Genomic DNA, 24,924 nt, shown 5'->3' on the forward strand with positions numbered 1-24,924 from the left:
ACCGCCCCAGTCGCATCCAGTCCTATGATTTGTCACGTAGGACTCGGAGACGTGATGTGACGCGGGATCCGCCGCCGGCAGAGGAGATGCCTCCTCCTGGTAAGTTTAGTTTATTTGTTTTTATTGTATTTAATTACCCCCGACCCCCACCCCAGCGTACCCCCGGATTCATGCAGGCCACGAGAGGGACCTGTAAATTTGATGCCACCTCACGCACTTAGATGATTTAGGGACCCCGGACCGGCAAATACAGTGACTGCGACTTGGACAGGCTTGTTGCTAATGTTCAATTTTACCAGGACGGGCTTGTTGCTACTGTTAAGTTTCGAATTAAATATATATAAACTCTGTGAACAGAGATCAAAGGCCAATGTTACAGCGTATAGATTGCACCTCACTCCAGTGCGGGTTATGCACAAAGCGCGTAACCCGGCATAAAATGCTAAGCGGCTCAAGTGCCTCTTCCTGTAAATTATGCGTAGTCTAATATCCTCGAGGCACAAATATCACTCGCCTGTATTTCGAAAAAGGTTGAGCAAAATGCCTTTCAAGCCGCCACGCTGATCTTGTTCGAATAAGCGGCGAGGAGGCGCGCTAAGAACAACTGAATAAGTTTTCTTTTTAGATAACCGGAACTTGAATGGCACCACAGACGGTTTCCACACTCAGTGACTGGTCTGTGAAATGCGTGGGTGTATGGATATTTTCTTTAAATTATTTGAGTACATAAACTGCGTTGAGTGGAACTAATTAAGCAGGTTTGGTGTACTGGTGTTTTGTCCAGGTTTTTTTTTACAGAATTTGGAGTGGTACATAACTTGCAGTGACTTATTTTGTGCATCAAGTACATAAGTACTGTGTTTGGTAACTACAACGTTCATGAACACATAGAGGGGCATAAAGTTTGTTTCCCTTCTCCTTGTGTTCTTAATGCCCGCATGGGATGGGTTTTTTTTCTTTCGATTTAACATATGGCTATTCAGAACACTGTGATTTCAAGCCTCACATTTTAATAAAGACAATCTGGTAGATTTGGAAAGTAAACTGCGATCTTTATGAGCAATGTGAAACATGACGTTTTATCTGATGTCATCTTTATCGAATTGTTCAATGCTTCTCAGGTTTTAAATGCTGCAAGTAAAAGTACTGTATGCTTCAGTCTGCCCGTCTTAGATACAAAAAGGAACATTTAAAAACTACAGTTGTGTATTTCAAGAGTGTTTTTTGGAAATCGAGGCATTACATTATTGGCTATTTGGGACTTAAATGTATTTAGCCGTTTAATTTAATTTATAGTGCTATAATCTCCCTCTGCTGGTTGGAAGTCAGGCAAACGTGCTGTGTTTATTAAAGTCCTGCTTTTACTCTAGACAACTAGTATGGGGTAATAATGCCTGCTTTTGCTGCACTTATTTAACATTTAGGATTTATAACAGCGATTGCTGTATTTTAAGTACTCTTTTAGAATTACTTGATACCAATAGCGTATATGCAGTGGGATTTGTAAACCAATGATGTAGGCTCTCACTTTCTGTCGGCACCTCATAAAGAGGGCTGGTTGCAATTGGTGCACTGCCAAACTTTTTTGTGACCTCATAAAAATTAAGAATAGTATGCACGGCAAGACAATTTAAAGACTATATTTTCTATATAGTAGGCTAAGTAGATGTTTTGATGGGAGAGCATGTATAGATTACTTGAGGCTACCTGGTTTGGTGTGTGGAAAGATCGAGAGATACATAGATGGATGGGAGATCGCCTGGGGATGGCTGGATGCTCTGGTGATTCTCCAGTGGTGAAAGGATACATAGATGGATGGGAGGGCAGAAGAGTTACAGGAGAGTGTGGCCAGTAGAATGAGTGGATGTATATAAGGTTGAATGGGTGAATACTCCATATGATGGACACATGAATGGATGATTTTATAGTAAATGGATACCTAGATGGTTGGGTAGGTATCTGAGTGAATAAGAAGGAGAGTGTCTAGAAGGAAGGATGAACAGATGAATCCAGAGGAAGATGGAAACATGTTTGGAATAAATTGGGGGTTAATTGGGTGAATGATGCCTTGGCTGAACGTCCTTATGTTGAACAGACTCACTCACTATGTAAAATACATCCCAGCTTTTACACCTCACCACTTTGAAATGTCACCAGCCACCACTGAGATCATAAGGGCTTTATCTGTGAAGAGATCCGCATGGCTGTGTGAGGAATATACATTTCATGACTGATTTGCTTGTTAACACATTTACACATGTATGATTCTTTGGGTCTGCCCCAGGTGTCTTAGACATGCATTTCGACAATGGGGACTCTGTCCTATGGCCTATGTGAGCCAATTACTTACACAATTTCAGAGGCATTAATACAAAATAACCTGGTAGGGATGCGACTCTCAGTTTTAAATGCCATTACTTTACAGATGTTTCATGTGTATAAAATGGAGATGTTTTCTTTGTAATTTATTGGTAGGTTACGTACCACCAGTTACAATGTGATTGTGAATACAAATGGCAGTCAAATAATTTACGTTTATGAGAGTTATAACCATAAATGGCATTATATAGCAGCCAACTCAATGTTACCCGGACAAACGCTTTGCTTAAAGCAGCGCGCCTCTCACGCATTGAGAAAGACTTGCTGCGAAAACAGTGAGCCAATGTGAAAGACAGTGCTCCACAGCTAGATAAGCAATGCATTCATGCCTTGGAACTGCCTAAAGCTAAAAAGAAACTTGATGACATGGCCACATCATTATGTTTCAACATGGCAGACATCTTTAGCACAGAAGTTCCCAAGGAGACCATCTTCTTTGTCCCGTCTCTCCTGCTGCTCAACATATCCGGCATAACAAGCTATTTCACCATTGCACTATCACCTCCCTGTAACAAACATGAGGAATGTGCTGCACATTTCTGTTAAGATATGTAGTGCACCACCTTCACAGACACTAAAATGTAACTAATATACAAGCAAAGTAATATAATAACTGCCACATTAATTGTCCACAAAGAAGAAGATCAACATGGAGTGGAGTCATAACCCCTCCCTCTATATTGCTCTTTGCAGCTCTCTTTTGTGATTGCACTAGCTCTGATGGGCGGCTGTGCAGCCCAGCCAGGCTTAAATGGATTTTGTTTATTAGAAAAAGCAATGGATGTTGGGACTGATTTAGAGTTTAGCAGACGGGTCACTCCGTCATATTGGATAACCTGCCCACACCATTACAAGTGCACGCTGCGTAACTTTTTTTGTATAACCACTAGAGCAGGTCCCCGCCCAACACGCAAGAAGCCCAATGGCAATGACGCCTGGCATACAAAAGATTGTAGACGAAAAAAAAACGCCCTGGTGACGGAAATTAAAAGCAAATCCCTCTCCACGATCCGGCTTGCAAGAAGGGTCTATAAAGAGGCACTAATCAAAGCTAAGAAAGAGTGGGAAGAGCAGCACTGGCACAACCTAAAAATAGCCAGTCTGGAGAAGGATCCTAGTCGTTTCTGGGACCTTATTAGATCCAAGACACAACCTGGTAGTGACTCAATAACCTGCAACATCCCAAGCCACATCTGGTATGACCACTTCCTGAATCTCTATTCTAACTCTGAGGATGTCCATGGGGAAGGTATTCAACTGACCCCAGATTAGGCCTGGGGAACTTAAATAGCTGTCCTTTTTCTAATTCGGACGTGGAAACCGCCATACGGCGTATAGTCCCAACAAGGCAGCGGGTCTAGATGGCATCCTTCGGGCAGACCCTGCAAAATGGGCAAATTTTATTTTGATCTTAATTAATGCCATTGACAACGGCTCCCCGATTCCAGATTCCTGGAAAGGAGCAGAGGTCGTCCTCATATATAAAAAGGGTGCTAGGGACGATCCTGCTAACTATCGCCCAATAAGCCTGATTGACTCAGTGCAAAAGGTTGTTGGGAGGGTGATGTTGGAGAGGATCCTGGAATGGGCAGACGAAAACAATATCCTTTCCGACTACCTAGCAGGTTTTAGGGCTGGCACCGGGACAATCGAGCAGGTGTTCAGGTTGGTTCTCCTTTACTGGAAGGTGGTCCAGATAGGCAAAGGCAGTCTCTACCTCACATTTATAGACCTAAAGACTGCCTTTGACCTAGTCCCCCGGGGGCGCCTGTGGCAGGTATTGGCTGAACAGGGGGTCCCAAAGTATATTTTATATTTGTTGATGCTTCTTCATGAAGGCAACTACGCCCAAGTTAGATGGGGCCCTCAAAGACAGAAGACGGATAGAATATCGGTGAACAGAGGTGTCCGCCAGGGCTGTGTATTGGCTCCACCCTATTCTCTTTGTATGTGAACGGGGTGGTGGAGCACCTACAGTGAATACCATCTGACGCACCAGCCTTGGAGGGCGAAAAAATCCCTACCCTCCTGTTCGCCGATGATACCCTCCTTATTTCCAAAACCCCAAGGGGCTTGCAGAGTCTGCTGGATAATTTCCAGTCATTCTGCACCAATAGACGACTGGTTATTAACTCTGAGAAGACAAAGTATCTGGTGTTGAATCCCCCAAAGAATCTCAGGACTCCACCCGTACTAAACTCTGTCCCACTAGAGAGGGTCACCACGTTCGATTACTTGGGCATTCGCATTTCTGATTCAATGCTTTGGAGCACCCACATACAAAAAATGCTTCTCAGCCACAAAAGGGTAGCGGGGGCAATACTTAAAGACCACCGCACTTCAACAAGCAGACCCATCGCTCCCGCAATTGACATACATAAGGCTAGAGGAGTGAGTTCAGCCCTTTACGGCGGTGAACTTTGGGGCTTCTCCAGCGCAGATCAAATAGTAAGATCAGAAAACAAATTTCTAAAAGATCTCATGATGTTGCCCATGAGGACACCCACTAGGCCCCTGCTGCAGGACTTGGGGTGCCATTCATTTAGAGATTTAGCCACACTTCGCCCCCTCCTGTTGTGGACCCGCCTATGGCAGACTCCAGAACTGGCAAAGTATGCAATGGGGCTAAGCGAGATAATGGCATAAAATTAAATGGCTAAAGGATATAAAAGCACTGCTATGTGACCGTGACCTCCTAGAGGCGTGGACAAATAGAACTGCTCCACCAAAGGCAGAACTCAAGAAGGCCTATTGGTCCTGGGTCCGTACCAAGGGTTTCCTCGATCCGAAATTAGGCAGGTTATCTGAGGAGTTTATGCAACATAAGCACTCTACTTGCTATGAACCATACCTAGATATCAACCAAAAACCGTATGACAGAGCACTGTTTTTCGAATTCAGGGTTGGTTCGCTCCTCACTCGTGAAATGACCGCTTGTTGGAAGGCTCCCTACCAGACACCAGCCTCCTGCCCGAACTGTGAGGCAAATTGCGAGTCAATAGGGCATGTTATGTTCGCCTGTCCAGCGTATAAAGTGCCAAGGGAACGTTGGCTGAAACCACTCTGCAGGGAGTTGGGTACTTGTAGCCACTTTGTGCGTTGCGATTCTAAGATCTGACGCACAAGCCCTGTATGTGTGTGGTTTGGCCAATTACCTGAGTTGGGCTTGGAACATTAGATCGAGAACCTTTAAAGCCAATTCCCAAGCACTGACGCTGCTATGAGCTATCTGTACCTCGTGAATTGCACTTTCTCTTTCTTATGTTGTATACATCTTTTTAATGTCATTTTTAAAATTCCTTATCATGAAGTTTTTAATCAATTTTGTTATCCAGTCATATGGGTATATTTACTATGTCTCGTCCTTTTTAATAATATTGCTTTTTAATTGGTGTATTACTGCTTTTAAGATATGTTTTTATCGAAATAAAGCAAAAATGACTGACATTACAAGTGCATTATCCCACGGCACTTTTAAAAAGGTGGACGAGATATCTGTCACATTTGTGACGAAGTAACCCGACTACCAAACTTTAAATCAGGCCCTAAGTGTTGATGCCTGTGAATAAAGAGCATAGAAGACATAATGTGTGCAGGGCTATCTCTTGGTCAGAATGACTGTTGGGACGCGGCCTTCGGCTTTTCCAACAATCACATTAGCAAATCCAGTTAATATACACTAATATACATTAATGCGACAAGCAGAACATGAGGGGGGCTTGAGGTGAAGCGGAGAGGGAGAGGAGTGTGCATTGTTAGACTACTATGTGAGTGGAAATACAGTGTTTAGTAAAACAACCAACATTCTCGAAGATCTTTAAAACAGATGTGGGGTGGGAACGAGGGAAAGAGTGAGAAAGGTTTTTCGTCTCTGTGTGTATTTACAAATCAAGGTGAAATCCGACTTAGTCCGAACAATACCAAACTGGGAGCACTTGTGCAAAACTATTTACTTAAGAATACATTTATTAGGGGGTGTAACACCCCAAGCTCGAAGCACCTCCCTTGAAGTTATGGCCCAAGAAGTGTGGGAGTGGACTACCAAACATTTAAGTTCCTATGGGTGTTACATATAGAGTTGATTTGTAGTCTCTCCATCGAATTGTAACATTTCAACTGTGTTATCAGACCACTTTGTCTCCTGTCAGCTCAAAACCGTAACAGTGATTAGCACCAAGATTCCAAAAGTACTAGGTGAGAGCATACACGTTTCAGAAAGAGGCTACACTAGTGCTCTGGGGCCAGAATAGCAAGTAGCATGTACCGCTCTTCCACTTGGAATGGGGCAGAGAATTGCAAAGAGGGAGAAAGATGGCGGCAGTGTCGGGTAGAACTTCCCCTTTATATACCAGAAATGTATACATTACCTGCACTTCTTGCCGATGCAGCCGGCATGTCAACTGGTAGGCTGTGGTTTATTACTTCAGTCCTTTCTTCCTGGCCAATCAAAACCGGAGGATCTTACATAGAGACGACGAAAATGATATAATATTCAATGCAGAAGACAATACACTAAGTGAAAATAATACAAATAGAAATGCATATCTGTTGCAGTTACAAATTTACAGACACAAGAATGCTGGCCCCACAAACACGCATTCTAATGCAATAAATGCCAGCAAAACATATAAAGAATTGCAAAGACATTAAAACGTCAACTCTTGCTCATGGCTGTTTGATTGTTGTTCAGAAAGAAGGATGTTCTCTTGACACTGTCTCAATACAATTTGAATAACCTCCACATTAAAAACCTTGCCGTGGCGATGGAAAGGTATTATTGAACTTGTCAGTGTTTCCCATAATGCACCATGGCTGCTCGAGCTGGCACTTGGGTTGTGATGAATAGTTTCTAATGATGAAGTGAGTATCAATCGACCTGTTGTATCCACAAGCCACATAAATGTAAACACATAACGTGCCTGAAATGTTAGCGCAAGGATCTCGGTTTAGTGCATAGAAGCAAAATTTTACACAAGTGGACCAGTATGCCTCTACTCTAGTAACATAGCTAACAAGCATTAGCAAAGCCAATAGGTCTCGCCTTTGGAGAGCTATTGGCTTTGGCAATGTGCTTGTAGATGCAAAGACGGGCGGAAAGAAAAATGCGATCTGAAACGAAAAAAAGATAGTGAGGCAATGCCAGTCCGTATGATTTTTTTTTATGCATTAAAAAGTTATGGCTGAAAATAAGTTCTCTGAAGCACAAGTACAGCAATACTATGCCGAAGCAAAAGCAATGCCAATGCGTGTGGAAAAAATTAATTAAATGCTGATCAGAAACAATATAAATAACGTGACTTAAATGATAAAAACACAGTGTTAATAGAGGCAGAAATACAGCACCATTAGTGGGGGGACACAAATCAAACTAAATTAATTAGTACCTTGTCCGTGCCTCAGAAAAGTAAAACAAAGGGATGTCAGACGTATGGTGGCCAATTAGGATGCAACTACATACAATACCCCTCGCAGTAACTGCACATGCGTGTTGTTAGGCGAGACCTAAAAAGGCCTGACGACAACAATGGATTCAGAATACACTATATGCTACCACCACAGCTCTACATACTAAATGAATATATAGTCCACTGTCAGTGAAATGAGGGCAAGCGTAGGGGCCCTCCAGGTCACAGGACATCACCCATGTCAAGGCACAGGCAAATGCCTTGGTAAACACAATAGATTGGCATGTCAAAGAACATGATACCAGAAACTTGCCGTTGAGCACTCAGGGCAGGGGAACACAGTTGTACACCATGAACAGGTCATTTCATCTCAAAAGATGGCATGCTTGGTACAGTCTCTGTGCTATGATAACTTATTTTGCTCTGCCTACTGAGAAGGAAAGCACTGTTGGCCCATTTCTCACAAACAGTTTCAATGAACGCAATTTGTTTACTATATAAGTCTGCCTAAAATTCAGAGGTAAAGTTCCCTCAGTGTATTCCTCACAGTATCAGAAGTATTGTGCTGTTGTGCCTTGCAGTCTTGAAAGGAATGTTAACAATTTACTTCATATGTAGTTCCCTGTTAAGGGAGCGGGCAATGGGCCTCCATTCAGTGTCTGCTACAAATGGCTGAAAGCTTGCATGTTCATTACGCAGTGCAGTACGGAGCGCATATGCAGGGGCTATGGGTGTGAGGCCTGCGGCTAGGCTCCTCCGCACATGCCTGAACCACGTTGCAGGGGGGCAGGGTGCGTAGCAGGTTGAGCACGAGTCAGGTTCAAGGCCACAAAGGGATACATAGCTGACCAAGGTGTGAAAAAAGGCACAACAAAGAAAAATACAATTAGTGGATAGTAAAATCGCAAATTTAAAAACAAATTGAGACCACATGGTTACCATTGTGTATTCTGTAACAGGCACATTTCTCCCGAGCTCACGAGTTTCAGTATGTTTGTGATTTGCAAAAAGGCAAAAAAAAATATGTATATAACGCATAAAGCTGTAAGCTAGCTTTTAGGGCAGAGTTAGAGTAAGAGTGGATAAAGGCAAAAAACTGCCTTTGTGTATGAATACAAAATGTAGATATAGCACACGCACTCAAATAAAAACAAGCATTTGCAATGCAATAGGTCTCGAAATTGCGAGATTTTGAGCTATTGGCATTGTAAATGACAATGCCTTTTATTTGTGTTTAATAAACCTACATTAATAAAAGGCATTGTCATTTACAATACCAGTAGTTTAAAGTTTCTAAAATGCGAGACTTATTGCAAATGCTTGTTGTATACAAGCGCCCTATGCTGTGATTTCACTAGAGGCCACGCCCCTTTCTTCAGATGTGGCTGCATTAAAGTGAAAGCAAGGTATTGGGTGCTTTTACCCAAAAAAGCATTTGTTTTTCAAGTTGACAAACAAATAATTTTTTTTGTAAAAGCGCCCTGTGAAAGAGCGCATGGCACGCTGAATGTTGCAGGAAAACATGAAGTGCCTGCAGTAGGAGAAACCATTCAAGAAAATAATGCTTACTGAGTAAATAAGAAGTACCATGTAACAACCATAGTAAAATGACCAGTCCTCTTGGGAGGTAACAAATGAAGACAGTGTGGTATTAGGTACTAACAAGCCTATTAACGAATCAGAGGCCAGCATTTACGAAAGACAATGACACAAGCTAATGACAAATATGGGTGGAGAGTGGGTGGGGTTTCAAGTGTATACTCCAATACAGCATGGTTCGCAGAGCAGCCCTTGCGTTGCCCCAGCTCGACCTAAAAATCAAGAGTGCTGTGCACTGCAATAATGTTCCAACTGCCAGCATGGTATACCATTACCAAACTCAACCAATGTGCTGAAATGACAATTTCCCACTAAGAATTTTCTATCATTATGTTAAATCCCCGGTAGTAAGCCTTGATAAGACATAGAGCTGACACTGCTTACCATATGGCGGGTTAAGTGTGCAGCATTTGTTACTAGCTACCAGCACAGTCATGACTCATATTGGGAAGGGGTGTTGGTGTTGTCTGTAAACATGCATGTGAACTCATGTGACATGCATGTGGTGCATTAATACCAATGCATGAAAGACAAGTTACATTGTAGTAATCTACAGCCATTGTACAAGAAAAGTACCATCAGCGCGTCTACATACAGAGCATCCAGGATGGTGTGCATCTACATGCTGCAAAGTATTCTGAGCAGATATGGTTAAAAATATGCGGTGAAGCAGGGAAGAAGCTTAGGGGGGAGACGTGGATGGATAGTGAAACATACAGTGTACTGTTATAAGTTTATGATGTCAAGAAATTTGGGCAGGATACCGAAAACATAGAGCGTAATGTTATGTGCTACAAGAAACCCGGGAGTAGACCTCTCAAATCTGCCCCTTGGTTCAATGCTGAACTTCGCCTAGCCAAAACTGAATGTAAGCAATTAGAAAGGCAATGGAGGATGGCCTACCTCGACCAAGCTAAACTAAGATATACAGGCAAACGCAGGGAATACCACAATCTAATTAGGCGCGCCAAAACTAACTATTTCTCAGGAAGGATTGGTGAAGCTCATAACTCCACTAAGGAGCTTTTTAAAATCTATAAAGAAATTTCTTTATGCAGCTCATCTGTTGATCCCTCCTTGGTTTCAGTGGAATCCTGTAACCGCATTGCCACCTACTTCTTCGACAAAGTGGCCACTATCTATTCCGCCTTCACAGGGGGAAAGGAGAAGGCAATAGAGTTCAGTGAAAACTCATCATTAGATGAGGGCGTAAATAGGCTAGGCAGATTTGTTACTCCACCATCTAATGAGCTTCAGCAAATCTGCCGCTCGATTAAGTCAGGTTCCCCCCGTGATCCGGCCTCACCGAAACTCCTTGGAGGGAGTATGGAAGCTTTGGAACCTTACATCAGAGATGTTCTGGATCTTTCTTTTAAAACCGGCACCGTACCCAAAAAGTGGAAGCAAGCGATTGTGCTCCCACTCCAAAAAAAACCTAATCTCAGTTGGGATAGGCTAGACAATCTTCGGCCTATTTCCCTTCTTCCCTACATGGCCAAGGTGGCAGAGAAGGTGGCCAATCTCCAACTTATGACTTTTGTGGAAGAAGCTAACCTTCTCCATCCGACTCAGTTTGGATTTCGAGCACGCCACTCAACGGAGTCTGCGATGCTTCTGGCAACTGAGACCATTAGGCAAGGAGTAGATGAGGGGCATACCATGGCTCTCATCTTACTCGATCTAAGTGCCGCATTCGACACTGTAGCACACTCCACCTTGCTACAGTGTCTCAACAATTTTGCTACCGCCCGCCGGGAGCTTTCAATTCCACTCAGCAGCAGTCGCTCCTCACTACCCTCACCAATATGGCTACCTCTCATAACAACCTGATTGTCTTGGGCGATTTTAACCTTTGGCCCAACGGCAGCTTAGATTCTGCCCTCAACAATCTCCTACTTTCCTGTGAAGGAATGGGACTCGCCCAGCTAGTGAACAAACCCACACACGTAGCGGGGCATCAGCTCGATTTAATCTTCACCTCCCCCCAGTTAGCACTTCTGAGCGACATTTTGCCAATGTGCTGGACCGACCATGCACTCATCAAATTTTATATAGCAGGCAGCAGGTCTTGTAGACCGGCACCCCGCCACGGCCCGGTACCCCCGTACAGAGACTGGAAGGCTCTGGACAAACTTAGACTGATTGGCCCAGTATTTCAAGTGGAAGACAGTTTTTCCACTACTCAACCAGTAGAGGCTAATTATCAATCCCTCTGCACAAGGATTTCCGATATTTCGGAACGCCTCGTTCCTCAAAAAAAGGGTAAACCACAGAGACGAGTAGCGGCCCCATGGTTCGACGACTCTTTAAGAGCTCTCAAACTAGCATGCAGACAAGCAGAGAGAAAATGGAGGCAGGGTTATTCTGAAACCCACAAAACTCTCTGGAAAGTAAATCTCCGGGAGTATAAAACTGCCATTGCCCAAAACAAGGCTAAACACTACTGCTCCATTATCACCAATGCCACCAACAGCTCAAAAAGTATCTTTCAGATACTCAAAAACTTAACTAATCCAGTGTGTGTCATCTCTACACAACCTCCCACCCAAGCCCTCTGCGACAATCTGGCAGTGTTTTTCATTAACAAAATAAACACCATTATTTATAACCTGAAAACACCTCCCTCTTCGGGAACTTCCAACACGCAGGGACTGGTCACCAGCTCTCAAAACTTGTCGTCTTCGGGCTCGGTCCTTTTGGCTAGACTACGGGAATTTCCCCCAATCCCGGCCTCCGAGTTTGATAGACTGGCGCTCGGTATCACCTCGGGTTCTCCACTCGATCCCCTGCCTCCAAAAGTTTGGAAAAATTTTGGAAATGAACTTTTCGGCACCATGCGCCTTATATGCAACCAGTCTTTGCACAGTGGCTTTGTTCCAACCCCGTGGAAGCAGGCGCTAATCACTCCTCTCTTGAAGAAACCCTCCCTAAGCCCAGACTGCCTTTCAAACTACCGACCCATCTCCCTGCTGCCTTTCCCAGCGAAGGTCGCCGAACGATGGGTCAGTTCGTGCCTGTCCGCCCACCTAGAACAGAACACACTGCTTGACGACCACCAGTTCGGGTTCCGTCCTGCCCACGGCACCGAAACAGCAGTCTTGACAGCTATGGAGGATCTTCGCATGCGTGCAGACAGGGGCCAGCCAGTGGCGCTGATACTGCTGGACCTGTCTGCCGCATTCGATACGGTTAACCACGGCACGCTGCTGCAGAGACTTGGTGAAGTGGGAGTGGAGGGCACCGCATTGCTCTGGCTTCACTCCTACCTTCGGGACAGAAGACAGGCTGTCGCCCTTCCCCCATTCCAATCTACCTTTGCACCAGTACCCCAGGGAGTCCCTCAGGGCTCCTCCATCAGCCCCATCCTTTTCAATGTGTATCTCATCCCGCTAGTCAAGCTAATCAAATCCTTTGGGATTAAAACAATAAATTATGCTGATGATACGCAGCTCATCCTCTCCTGGGAAGGTGAGGATGCCATCCCTTTGTCCACCTTCCATGACTGCCTAAGAGAGACGGCTGGATGGCTACACAGAAACTCCCTCCAGTTCAATTCCTCTAAAACGGAGGTCCTGTTCTGTTCAGGCACCAAGATACCCCGCCAGTTTCCGAATGAATTCTGGCCCCCAGAGATCAGAGACAAGCCTCTGCCGGTTGCCGCGGTACGCAACCTGGGAGCCATGCTTGACAATAAATTAAGTTTGGAAACACAGGTGACGAAAATCGTGGGGACCTGCACAGCCCTGCTCCGCTCATTCCGAAAAATCATGCCTCTTCTCCCGGCACAAGCTCGGGCGTCAATAGTCAGGGGTACGATACTTAGTCGCCTCGACTATTGTAACGCCCTGCTCCTGGAGTCTCCAGTCACATTGATGGATCGACTACAGCGAATTCAATCTGCCGCCGCCAAGCTTGCTCTTGGCTGGACGAGGAGGGCTTCGGCCACAGCAGCTCTGGCTGAGCTACATTGGCTTCCCTTAAAACAACGTGTGGCCTTCAAGTCCCTCTGCATTGTCTTTAAGGCTCTGCATGGACTTGGACCCAAACCTCTGCAAGCCCTGTTTCGGTGGTACACTCCTGCCAGAGATTTACGCTCATCCTCGGCCTGTCTGGTAAAGGTACCCAGATTCAATAAAACCAGAACAGGGGGCAGATCCTTCAGGGTTGCAGCGGCCAAGCTGTGGAACAGCCTGCCCACCGACATACGTCAGATTTCTCAGCTTCTGCCATTCAGGAGACGTATTAAGACCTGGCTCTTCCCCCAATAAATGCCCGTCTGACTGCTTCCCGGTCAACCGTCAACAGAGTATTCTCCAGCGCCAGGAAGCCTGCAAGGTATCAGCTGCGCTCTACAAATATTCAAAATAAATAATAACAATGGCGGAGTAAATGGGGTGGCACTCAGTTGGATGCATTCCTTCCTGACTGAGAGGGGCTTTCAGGTCAGACAGGGAGAACACTACTCCCGTGTGTTCAATCTCGATCAAGGGGTTCCCCAGGGCTCTGCCCTCAGCCCCACCCTGTTTAACCTTTACGCCTCCCCTGTTGCCACCATTGTAGAAAGTTATGGTATCCAACTGGTATCGTACGCTGACGACACACAGCTGGTCATCTCTCTGTCACGGGCACCAGAAACCGCGGCACTCAACTTCAGTGCGTGCATGCAGGAGCTTGCCTCCTGGATGTCTAACAACTGCCTGAAGATGAATGGGTCCAAAACGGAAGTGCTCGTGATGGGGGGGGGCCCGTCTGTGTGGTCCTCAGCATGGTGGCCTGATTGTCTAGGCTCAACCCCCGTGCCGGGTCAACAGGCGAAAAATCTTGGGGTTCTATTCGACTCTGATCTGTCTTTCGCTCCCCAGGTAAATCGGGTGGCTGGTATGTGTTTCGGCATACTTAAGAGCCTACGAAAGGTCCTTGGCCTACTGCCGGTCGGTGCTAGACAATCTCTTGTGCATGCCTTGGTTACTTCGAGACTTGATTATGCCAACCTATTATATCTGGGTATTACGGCTAAAAGTCTCAACCGTCTCCAAGTACTGCAAAACGCCACAGCCCGGCTGGTGCTGAGGCTTCCTAGGAGAGCACCCTCTAAAGCCGCCTTGAGATCCCTTCACTGGCTACCAATCCGTGAAAGGATTACCTTCAAAGCTTTATGCATGTGCCATCGCATCTTTGGAGGTAGAGCACCCGGCCCTTTGAACAGCCTCATCGCCCCCTATAGACCAGAGCGGATGCTCAGATCCTCTGGCATGGGTCTGGCTGTTGTCCCCAGAATCCGTAAAGCTCGGATGGGGGGCAGATCTTTCAGGCTCCTTGCAGCCAAGCAATGGAACCTGCTTCCAGTTGAATTGCGCCTCGAACCCTCTGAGACCAAATTTCGTAAAGCCCTCAAAACTCACCTTTTCCGCCTAGCTCTGCTGTAACTTCCTATCCCTCTTACAGGCTCTCTCTCAGCGCGGGGACACGCCGGAGCGCGTAACCATGCGCTTTACAAAACTCCAAAATAAATAAAAATAAATAAATAAATAAATAGGTTTATGATGTCTAAAAAAAAAATTGGGAAATTACAATATTGTTACTCCAATACACCAAGGAACGACAATGCAAGCATTACCTGAACTTCTTGTTGATACAGCTGGCACCTCAAATGTTAGGCTGTAGCTTAATGTTTCAGTTTTTTCTTCATGCACGTTTGAAACTGGAGGTACTTACAAAGAGGAAAAAAGCCATAATTAGATGTTTCACTTTTCACGAGGTAATTTAATTAGATACCATAACGAAAAATAAATATTTTGTAATCATAACAATAATCATATTATTATTGTAATTATTCAATCAGTATTATTTTATTATGTTTCGTAATTTTTTATCGTCATCATTATTATTATTAGTATTTATTCTTAAGAAAAGGAAGAAGGAAGAAAAGGAAGAAGGAGAGAAGGGTCCGGTGGCACAGTGTACTAATGCATCTACTCCAGGATTATGCTTGGCCTGGTGGTCACAGGTTCAAATCCAGTCTATCCAGCCTTGCATCCTTCCTTGGTCAATCGAAAGAACCATTGCATTAGGCAACAATAAAAATCTGTTATTTCAGCCTCAAGAGACCCAAGGGTGAATGTGTGCTTTACAAATACAAGTTATACTAAGAAGACATTTACTCAACAGAACAGATCAATACTTGCAAAGTTGATGGAAAAACATGTCTTGTTATGTTACTGGGTAATCGTATAGTGTCCAGCACTCGTCAAATACTTGGCCTCCTGGGACTTTGTGCAGTCTTGCAATTGTTATTCCTCCAAAGGAGGCTCTCCGCTGGGGGATAATTGCTAACGAGACACATTGGTTTGGATAGGTAGTGTTTGAGGGTGTGAGTTACGCTCACAGAGGTAATCCTTAAAGGGGGTGTGTCTTGCTACCCTCCAGCCTATTGCGCATGTAGTGGGTTGTCTCTGCGTGGTGATTGACAGTGAGTATTCAGGTCTTCAGGCCCTCTGCCTAACCGTGTCAGCTGGTGAAGAGTGGTTGTATGAGGGCAATGGACCACTTGCCCCTCATAATCCTCAGCCACAGAACCACTGAATCTGCTCCACTAGTTACCTCTAAACAAGCTTTGGAATAGCCAATAGGTCTCGCCTTTGGGACCTTATAACTGTTTAGCCATGCAGCACACTATCCTGGACCATGTGCTGCTCTGGAGTGAATACAATTACTACAGACTGGGCCATGCAGTGTGACTCAAGAATACATGCTTGCCTCTGCTGCACACTTCTTCTTCCTAGGTGGCATTTGGAAATTAAAAGCAACAATGGGAGGGTGGGGGTGAATTGAAAGCAATGACGGGAGGCTGGGAGAGAACTGAAAGCAACAGTGGGACGATAAGAGGAATTAAAAGCAACGATGTGAGGGTAGGGGGATTAAAAACGATGGGACAGTGGGAAGTTTTGAAAACATGATTGCCAAAACTAACAGTTCCTGCCTGCAGTAGATCACACGTGAATCAGGACAATCTTGTGATTCGCAGATACTGCGTTAGCAGTTAGCGTGGGGTATATATCATCAAAAACAGATGCAATCCAACATATACACTGTACAATTTTGCTTATATAACTCCTCACATGAAACTGGGTCTACTAAGTGTTGATATTTATCTACAGCGCCTTGCTTCAGACTTGTTGGCGCTCTATAAATCGATTCATACTGCACCCATAAGCGGTTTACTATATGACAGGAGGCTGTTTAACAGAAACGCCACACTTTGGCGAGGCTGCGGAATGCCCAGAGGCCCGGGTATTGTGTGTGATGGTGCAAATGGGACATTTCCCTGATGCCAACGAAGTGTAGTATAACATACTTGACATACCTGCAGGGGGCTCATGGCAGCTGCGCTAGGGTATTCCGGGGTGCAAAAGGGACCCTGAGGCGGCGAAGGATGGGGCAAAAGAGCACAGAACTACAGGACTACTGTGGTAGATGGGGGGCTCAGGTTGCAGCAGACATTAGTAGAGGGGCTCGGAAAAGCCCAGTGGCAGCAGAGTGGCTCGGTCCGTGAAGGGCTGAGGCAGGAAGGGGTCAAAAGACCACAATGGCTGCTTAAAGGTAAGAGGAAGACTGAGCCTGGGTGGGTCTGTAGAGTGCTGGGAGGGCGCAGGAGAAACTAAGCAGCAGGGCGTGCATTAGTCTCAACAAAACGGAAAGGATGGCGCTTTGTTCAGACAGGAGGAATGAAGCAACTGCGATAAAAAAAGAACTGGTGCGTGTCCAAAGCCTAGGAGTGCTTCGACTACTTTGTCTGTGAGTGACTCGAGAAGCCTAGCTCAGACAGGTATTCAAACGAAGCTATGACTCGGTCAGTGAGACGGCAGCATTCATGGCACTTCAACTCAACTCGGCCACGGAAATGATGACTCTGTCCATCACCACCCCCTTTATGAATCGTTTTGGCCACCACAAGTGTGGAAGGGTATGCTCAGATGTGAGTCCCTTGCTCACTGCACCATCAGGATTCAAGCAAGCCGGGCCGAAGAAGGCTGTAATGCCAGAAACCGGTCCCCGGAAGCTTGTTTCCTTTCCAGTAAAGAATTGGCTTGGTAGTTTGGTCTGCCCTGTTCCCATGATGCACTGGGCCAGGGTCAGACTAATTTGCATGTAGCCAGGTTCTGAGCTGGGATGGTGCAGTGAGCTAAAAAACGGTGATGGATCAAGCCCTGATCTTTTGACTGGGTAGGAGTGTTCTGCTTAATTCAGATACTCTGTCCATCACCACCCCCTTTATGAATCATCTCCTGAAAGCAGCAGTTTACATTGGCCAGAGAATTATAGCAAGCCCAGTGCCTAATTTGTAAACAAGCGCGGCCCGCTACAGTGTTTAACATACGGGAGCGAGCAGTGTCGGGCGTGATAATTGCAAACAGATAGCACTGCTGCTCGCTCCCGCAAGGTAAACGCCACACATGCACAAGAGCTCATTGGGAACAGTGCAGTACATGCACGAGATTCCCAAAAAGTCCTGAGCAATTGCAAGAGGTCACTCCAAAGCAGCACTTATGCGCTGCATAGGCGAGACCTAAAAACGCGGGCTCTTTAAATCAGTACGCCTGGTCTACAAAGCTTTACATCAAGCTGGGCTTCGCTACCTCCAAGGCAAGTTTGTATGTCACCATCCAAGCTGGTCCGTGCGCTTAGCCAAAGCTAATTTGCTCTGCCTCCCGAAGTTTAAAAAAGTGAAGGAAGGTGGCACAGTCATCTCCATTCAGGCTTCTCGCCTCTGGAATAGCCTTCCTTCCGCTCTTCCTGCTACAGACAACATATCGTCTTTCAGGAAGTTACTAAAACTTGGCTTTAGAACCAATAATTGGACCCCTGTGGGGGGCCGCGGCCTGGCGTCAGCCAAGATGGCTGCATAAAGAGAGAGCTCAGTCGGGGTTGTGAAGAAGGACTGAGATGTCCGCTCTTAATCCTGTGCTTGCAGCCCTAGAATCATCTGCGGAGGCGGGGGGCACCAAGTGCTCCCGCTGGGTGCCGAAATCTGGCCGTACGGTCTTGCACGGCCATAGCAGGACAACGAGGAGCGGCAGCTCCCACACTATGAGGATGTTCCTCGGAGCAGCTGGGTGGGACTCGTACAGGCCGCGTCCGGACTGCGCTATTTCCTGGCCTGCGAGTGGAGGGGACCACCGCCTGCGTGTCTGCAGACATCTGAGTTTCTCCCCGGAGACCTAGAGCTATGCTGCCTGGCCTGCCCGGTAAGATCTGGGTGTGGTCGGGTGGGGGCGCAGCGACAAAGCGACCACGAGGCCGAGCTGTCCTGCCTCACATGCGGCGCCCAAGCCGAGGGGGACTCCCCCTCCTCAAGTGCTACCGGGGTCTCGCCACATGCTGGACGGGCTGCGGAGGGGGCTGCCGCCTGTGCATAGACATTTCGTAATTGCCTCTTGCCGCCGTCGCATTGTGGACTCCCATGGCGGCGGGGGTTCTTATACATTACAGTCTCCCCCTGCCCCCGCGGTGAGGTCGGTGGATTGGAGTGCTGTCGAGCAGCGGCAATATGGCAATCCTTTGCTAGGGGGGCCCCCCTCACTTGGACTGTGAACATCCTGCGCTGTCGGTGCATGTGTAAGGCGTGGCCCTCTGCAGCGCTAGTGAGTGCAGCTACGCCTGGACTTTCCCTGCCCACTCCTCTTTGGTACATTTAAACTCTGGCTGGTGGGACTATGACCCGGCTCATAGACCCCTCCATCTTGTGGCACTGTTTGAACGGCGGTGGGCGGCTGAGACTGGGGGTGGGCCGCCTTTGGATTCAGCCAGCGGGGCACAGTGTCATCAGCCCCCTCCTGGGACCTCCCCCTGGACTTACGGACCTGGTGCGAGGCAGACCCGTGGTGGGCCCCACTGCCTATTGGGGACGGTCCGTCTGGGTGACCAGTGCCGGTTGGGAGTTGTGGTGCGCAACTGGGCTACATTGGAGACATGTCGTATGCAGTAGGTCCTGAATCCAGGAGTTAACAGCAATGAAACTGAAAGGGGCCCCAATGGTGCAATCGAACAAACCGGATAAGTATACCGTCCCACTGCAATCATCCTCGGAGGAGGGCGCCATAGGCGGCCAGGCCGACACCCAGGAACCATCACTCAGCTCCATCATGACGGCTATTCAGGGATTGGGAACGATGCCTGAGACCAAAATTGATAAAGTTTGAATTGAAATGAACCTTCTCAGGGCCGATATGAATAAAACCTCGTAACGGGGCACCACGACGGAAACAAAAATTGTTGAGCTTCAAACTGCCACGCGTAAGCTGGAAGACAAAGTTCAGACGCTGGTCCATCAACTTTGCCAGGTTGCATTGAGGCTGGAGGATCAGGAGGGGCGGGCTCACCAGAACAATATCCACGTGGTGGGGGTCCCAGAGGGCTCAGGCATGGATCGCTTCCTTGAAGACTTGATAACAACTCGCCTAAAGCCCAAACAACTCTCTACCTTCTTTGCGGTGGAAAGGGCTCACAGGGCACCGGTCCCACCCCCAAAACCTGGAGTCCCCCCAGAACGATCATAGCCAGACTCCTAAATTATAGAGACCGAGACGCCATCCACCAGGCAGTACGGCAACATGGCGACCTCCCGTATGAGAATACAACAGTGAGGTTCTTCCCGGACTTTACTTTAAAGGTGCAACAAGAATGGTGCACCTTCGATGGAGTGCAACAAGCCCTAAGAGATAGGGGCATTAAATATATGATGTTCTTTCCAGCAAAGCTTAAAACCATCGCTGATGGGAGATCCTAGTTTTTTACAAATCCATCTGAAGTACAAGCCTGGCTGGATGAGACACGAACACAGCAAGACAAACTGGACATGGGCTCCCCGGGATCCTCCTGCGGAAGAGAGGGATTGGACCTGCGCGATTGACACTCTAGACAATCCCAATCACTGAGCCCAGTGAACTCTGAGTCGCACCGAAAATGAACTCATCGCTACAGTCATCTGATTTTGGGACTGATTGCTATGTCAAGTAATGTATATCACTGGAGATGGCAGGGTGCTAACTGTATCTCTCATTACATATATCTATGTAGACCTGCCGTTGGGCTGCAACAGGTTTTCTTTCAAGCACTGGGCTGGAAGGGGGCCACGCAGAGTTATCAGGAGATGACGCTTGGTAACCCCTAACTTAGGTAACTGTTTTTGGGCGACAGGCGCTCTGCTAGTTGGGGATGTGCGTAGTTTCAAACCTACGCAGCAGGGTAGCAGGGAGGGGGAAATGGTTTACGGGAAAGTTTCACTGATGATTTCTGTTACTTGTTCATTGGGGTTCTGGGAGGGGTGTTGTTGGGATGGTAATTAATGGTCACGTCTCACTCGCTTGCAACTGTTAGGACTGATTTGCACGTCATGAGCGCACAGCACATACCTCCTTCTCACAAATGAGTATGCACTGGGACAAGAGCCTCAAGATCCTTAGTCGGAACATCTATGGGCTAGGGGATAAGGTAAAACGGGCTATTGTGCTCCAGTACATAAAACAACATGCTCCGGATATAGCACTGCTCTAGAAGACGCACCTAGTTGGAAACACCTGTAAGGCATTGAATAGATGGGGGTACAAACTCGTGGCACACTCCGGTTTCACGTCAGGTTCTAGAGGGGTTGACATTCTCCTCAAACAAACCTCCCCATTTAGCATACAACACGCCTGGGCCAACGTTACTCGGCGGTCTCGGGACAATGGGAGGGACGCACCCTTACGGTGATAGTAGCTTATGTACCACTGGGCCTGCAGAATCAGACCTTTAAGGACCTAGGCACTGCCATGCTCTTGTTTCATATTTAATATTGACTCATCATTAAATGAGAAAGTCAATAAATTAGAGCGACTTGAGAAAAAATTAATTCGAACCAGACTGCATGGACATGCACTTACCCAATATTTACAAGCAAATGTTATCCCAGTAGGTCTGCAGGTTCGTAATGAACCAGCGATCTTTGTGGATAACCCCAAATGTAAGGGTAAATTCAGCTTCATCTAAAACAACTGTTCAAGACATTGGATGGTGCTTGGGGTGGAGACGGCTCTGGAAGAGGTGGAACGATTGATTAAAGAAATTGGTGACTTAAGGAAGGAGATCACTGAGGACTCAGCTTTGACCAACGCAAAAGAAGCTCTAGAGAGGCTTGAGAGGACATTGAAGGAATTTGATATCTTTACTCAATCTACTAAATTGGACAAGTTGTCTAAAGATATTAAATTCTTTGACAAAAAAACTGTCTATCCCTACCTCACTGAGGGATATTATAATCAAGAATCACAGGGGAGATATACAACCAGAGGGAGGGGAGGATACAGGAGGTATAATACTTTCTCGAACTCCTCTGTAAGTAGTGGTTCTGAATCTGAACAACCATCCACCAGTGCGACTGCCCAACAAGACTGCCAACCCGATTTTTTAGATCAAGATCCATGGTTGGAACAGCGCGGCAGGGGCCGCCCCTGGGGACGACCCAGGGGACGGGGCCAAACCACTTGGAATCAGGGCAGAGGCCGATCGAATTGGAATCAATGGAGGGACCGACCAGGGAAACAACTCCACTTCCAACAGGAGTCTCATGGCGAAATACGAACTCGCAAACAACATTACAGGTGGTAGAATTTCCCACATTAGGTAATGAAGGTAGTCCCCTGATCAATCTCTCTAACTATGTTTTGACTGCAGATGAACAAAAGATTTTGGAGAAGGGACTATCTTTTGTCCCCACAAATCTGTCCAATAGTTTCAATTTAAAATTGGAACTTCACCAGTTTTTCCGGAAGGTGCGTCTAAAGCATTATTTCATTAAAACACCATATCAACCTGTATGTAGTAATACTGGGTTAAGACCACCTTCTACCTTCACACCTCCTTCACAAATGATGCCACCCAAAGTGTTGGCCTTTGAACAAATTGTGATGAGGGACATCAACAAATTACTGACAGACAGGAAATATGTCAAATATAATGTCTCCAGACAAGAACGTACAGCCCTAGAAAATCTAAAGACGAATCAGGATATAGTGATTAAGCCCGCCGATAAAGGCGGGGCTATTGTGATTCAGAATAAGGATGCTTACAAGAAAGAAATCCTTAACCAATTGTCAGTTGAGGGAAATTATAGGAAACTACCCTCTGATCCCACTAAGGACATAGCACTCACTATTAGAACTGTGACAGATAATGCACTCCGTGAGGGTGTTATAACAAAACATGAATGTGAATATTTAAATAACATCTATCCTCGTCTACCAACTATTTATACTTTACCTAAAGTACATAAACGGCTGAATGACCCACCAGGGAGACCGATTATTTCGGGATGTGGTTCGATTATCGAACCCCTTTGCAAATTTGTTGACATCTTTATTAAGCCTATAGCAGAGAACATCGCGTGTTATCTTAGAGACACCATGCAGGTGATTAAGTTGGTAGATGACAAAATATTTGATCCTACACAGGAAGTATTAGTAACGATGGATATTTCATCATTGTATACTAATATCCCACACCATGCTGCAATTGAGGTGATAAGACAAGTACTGGATGAGAGACCAAGACCACATAGAGTCCCCACTAGTTTTATAATTGATCTTTTGGAAATTGCGATGACACGCAACTTCTTTATTTTTGAGGGTGAATACTTTGAGCAGACAAATGGCATAGCCATGGGGGCGAGCTTTGCCCCAAATTTGGCAATTATCTATATGGATCGGTATGAACATGACTGGATCCTTTGTGAGAACAAGCCATATAGAGACGGTATTACTTTATGGCGTCGCTATATTGACAAAGTTTTTCTCATATGGAAGGGTTTAAATGAAGATCTGATGGCCTTTTACACCTGGCTAAATGGGAGAGATAAAAATATACAATTTACCATGGAAAGTAGCAATCAAGCCACACACTTCCTGGATATCACAATTAAAGAGGAGAATGGTATTTTACATACCACTCTGTTTAGAAAATCTACAGAAAAAAATACTTTATTGAGATATTCAAGTCACCATCCGCGCAACCTCAGGGACAATCTCCCATATGGACAGTTCCTGAGGTTGCGGAGGAATTGCAGCCATAAGATAGATTATTTTTCAGAATCTTCTATCTTAATGACAAGATTGATTGAAAGGGGTTACCCTAGGAGCTTGGTAAAAAAAGCCCGAAAGAGAGCGTGGTTTTGCCACAGGGAGGTGCTTTTGGAACCCAAGAGAAGGAATGAAAATGAGGAGAGAAGGTTAACATGTGTAACAACCTTTAATACAAAGAGTACCGAAATTAAGAATATCATCAATAATAACTGGCATATGGTAGCAGAGGATACTGGACTGCCGGATCCTCCGATGCATGCCTTCCGTAAGGGTAGGAGTGTAAGAGATTATGTAGGCACTCGACAGAGTCAGTGGTGGTATCTGTGTTGGACACCCTCAGAGAAGGTATGGACATAGGTCAACCCCAGGCGCTGGTCCTCCTTGATTTGTCCGCCGCTTTTGACACGGTGGACCATTCCATCTTACTCTCCCGTGTCAGGGCGGCGGGCATTGGAGGCTCGGCCCTCATCTGGCTCTCGTCCTTCCTGAGGGACCGGACCAAGGCGGTTCGTCTTGGGGAGTTTTCAGCTACCCCCTGTCAGGTCCAGTGCGGGGTGCCCCAGGGCTCTTCTCTGTCCCCTTTATTATTTAATCTCTACATCTCTCCGCTTATCTTTGCTCTTCAGCAGCTGGAGGTCACGGTATATAACTATGCCGATGACCTCCAGCTCATCTTCAATCTGTCCTCTTCACCCGACTCTATTTCCAATTTTTAATCTACTCTATCTTTTATCAGGGACTGGATGAACTTCAACCACCTGAAGCTCAATCCCGATAAGACGGAACTTGTGCTTACAGGTGGTTGCTCCAGTCCCTGGAACTCCCTATTTTGGCCCCCTTCCTTTGGCTCTCCTCCTACCCCAGTTTCCTCTGTCAAAACTTTAGGCATCAAGCTCAATGACAAACTCACCATTCACTCTCAGATAGGTTCTGTGGTTTCCTCCTGTTTTCTCACTCTCCGTACTATTCGTTCTATTTCTCGCTTTTTTTCTTTTCCCGCACTCAAACTAATTATGTCCGCACTGGTCCTGTCCCGCCTGGACTATGGGAACGCCCTGTTCAACGGTATCCCTCAGTACAGCATGCGCAAGCTACAACTGGTTCAGAACCAGGCGGCTCGCCTTGCCTTTGGCCTCCCTAAATTCCACCACACCTCTCCCCTATTGAAGACCCTCCACTGGCTTCCTGTCCGGGAACGCGCCTTGTTCAAACTAGGCTGCATGGCTTTTCAGGCCAGATCTGGCCTGGCCCCTATCTTCATATCTTCAGCCATCAAAACTTACGTTCCCGGTAGAGACCTTCGCTCCTCTGCTCAACATCTTTTAGTAGCCCCTCGTTACAGGAAAAAAAAACAGGGCGGCTCTAAATTTTCCACCCTCGCCCCTGTGTTTTGGAATTCCCTTCCCCTTCACCTCAGATCCCTCACC

At 46.3% G+C, this 24,924-nt stretch overlaps 1 protein-coding gene across 3 annotated transcripts in view; it reads right to left on the minus strand.

Moving 5' to 3' along the window:
- TFPI (tissue factor pathway inhibitor) overlaps positions 1–24,924 on the minus strand; it is a 366,688-nt gene that overhangs the window by 108,925 nt on the left and 232,839 nt on the right. For 2 of the 3 annotated variants that reach the window (XM_078680482.1, XM_078680483.1), the window contains exons 6-7: positions 15,001–15,093; positions 6,747–6,839 (exon numbers count right to left, since the gene is read on the minus strand). In XM_078680482.1, coding sequence (XP_078536608.1) covers positions 6,747–6,839; positions 15,001–15,093 — 186 coding nt within the window. The remainder of the gene's footprint in view (positions 1–6,746; positions 6,840–15,000; positions 15,094–24,924) is intronic. The other variant, XM_078680485.1, reaches the window with a different exon arrangement.

The sequence above is a fragment of the Lissotriton helveticus genome, chromosome 3_1 (assembly GCF_964261635.1).
Source record: "Lissotriton helveticus chromosome 3_1, aLisHel1.1, whole genome shotgun sequence".
Classification (NCBI taxonomy): Eukaryota; Metazoa; Chordata; class Amphibia; order Caudata; family Salamandridae; genus Lissotriton; species Lissotriton helveticus.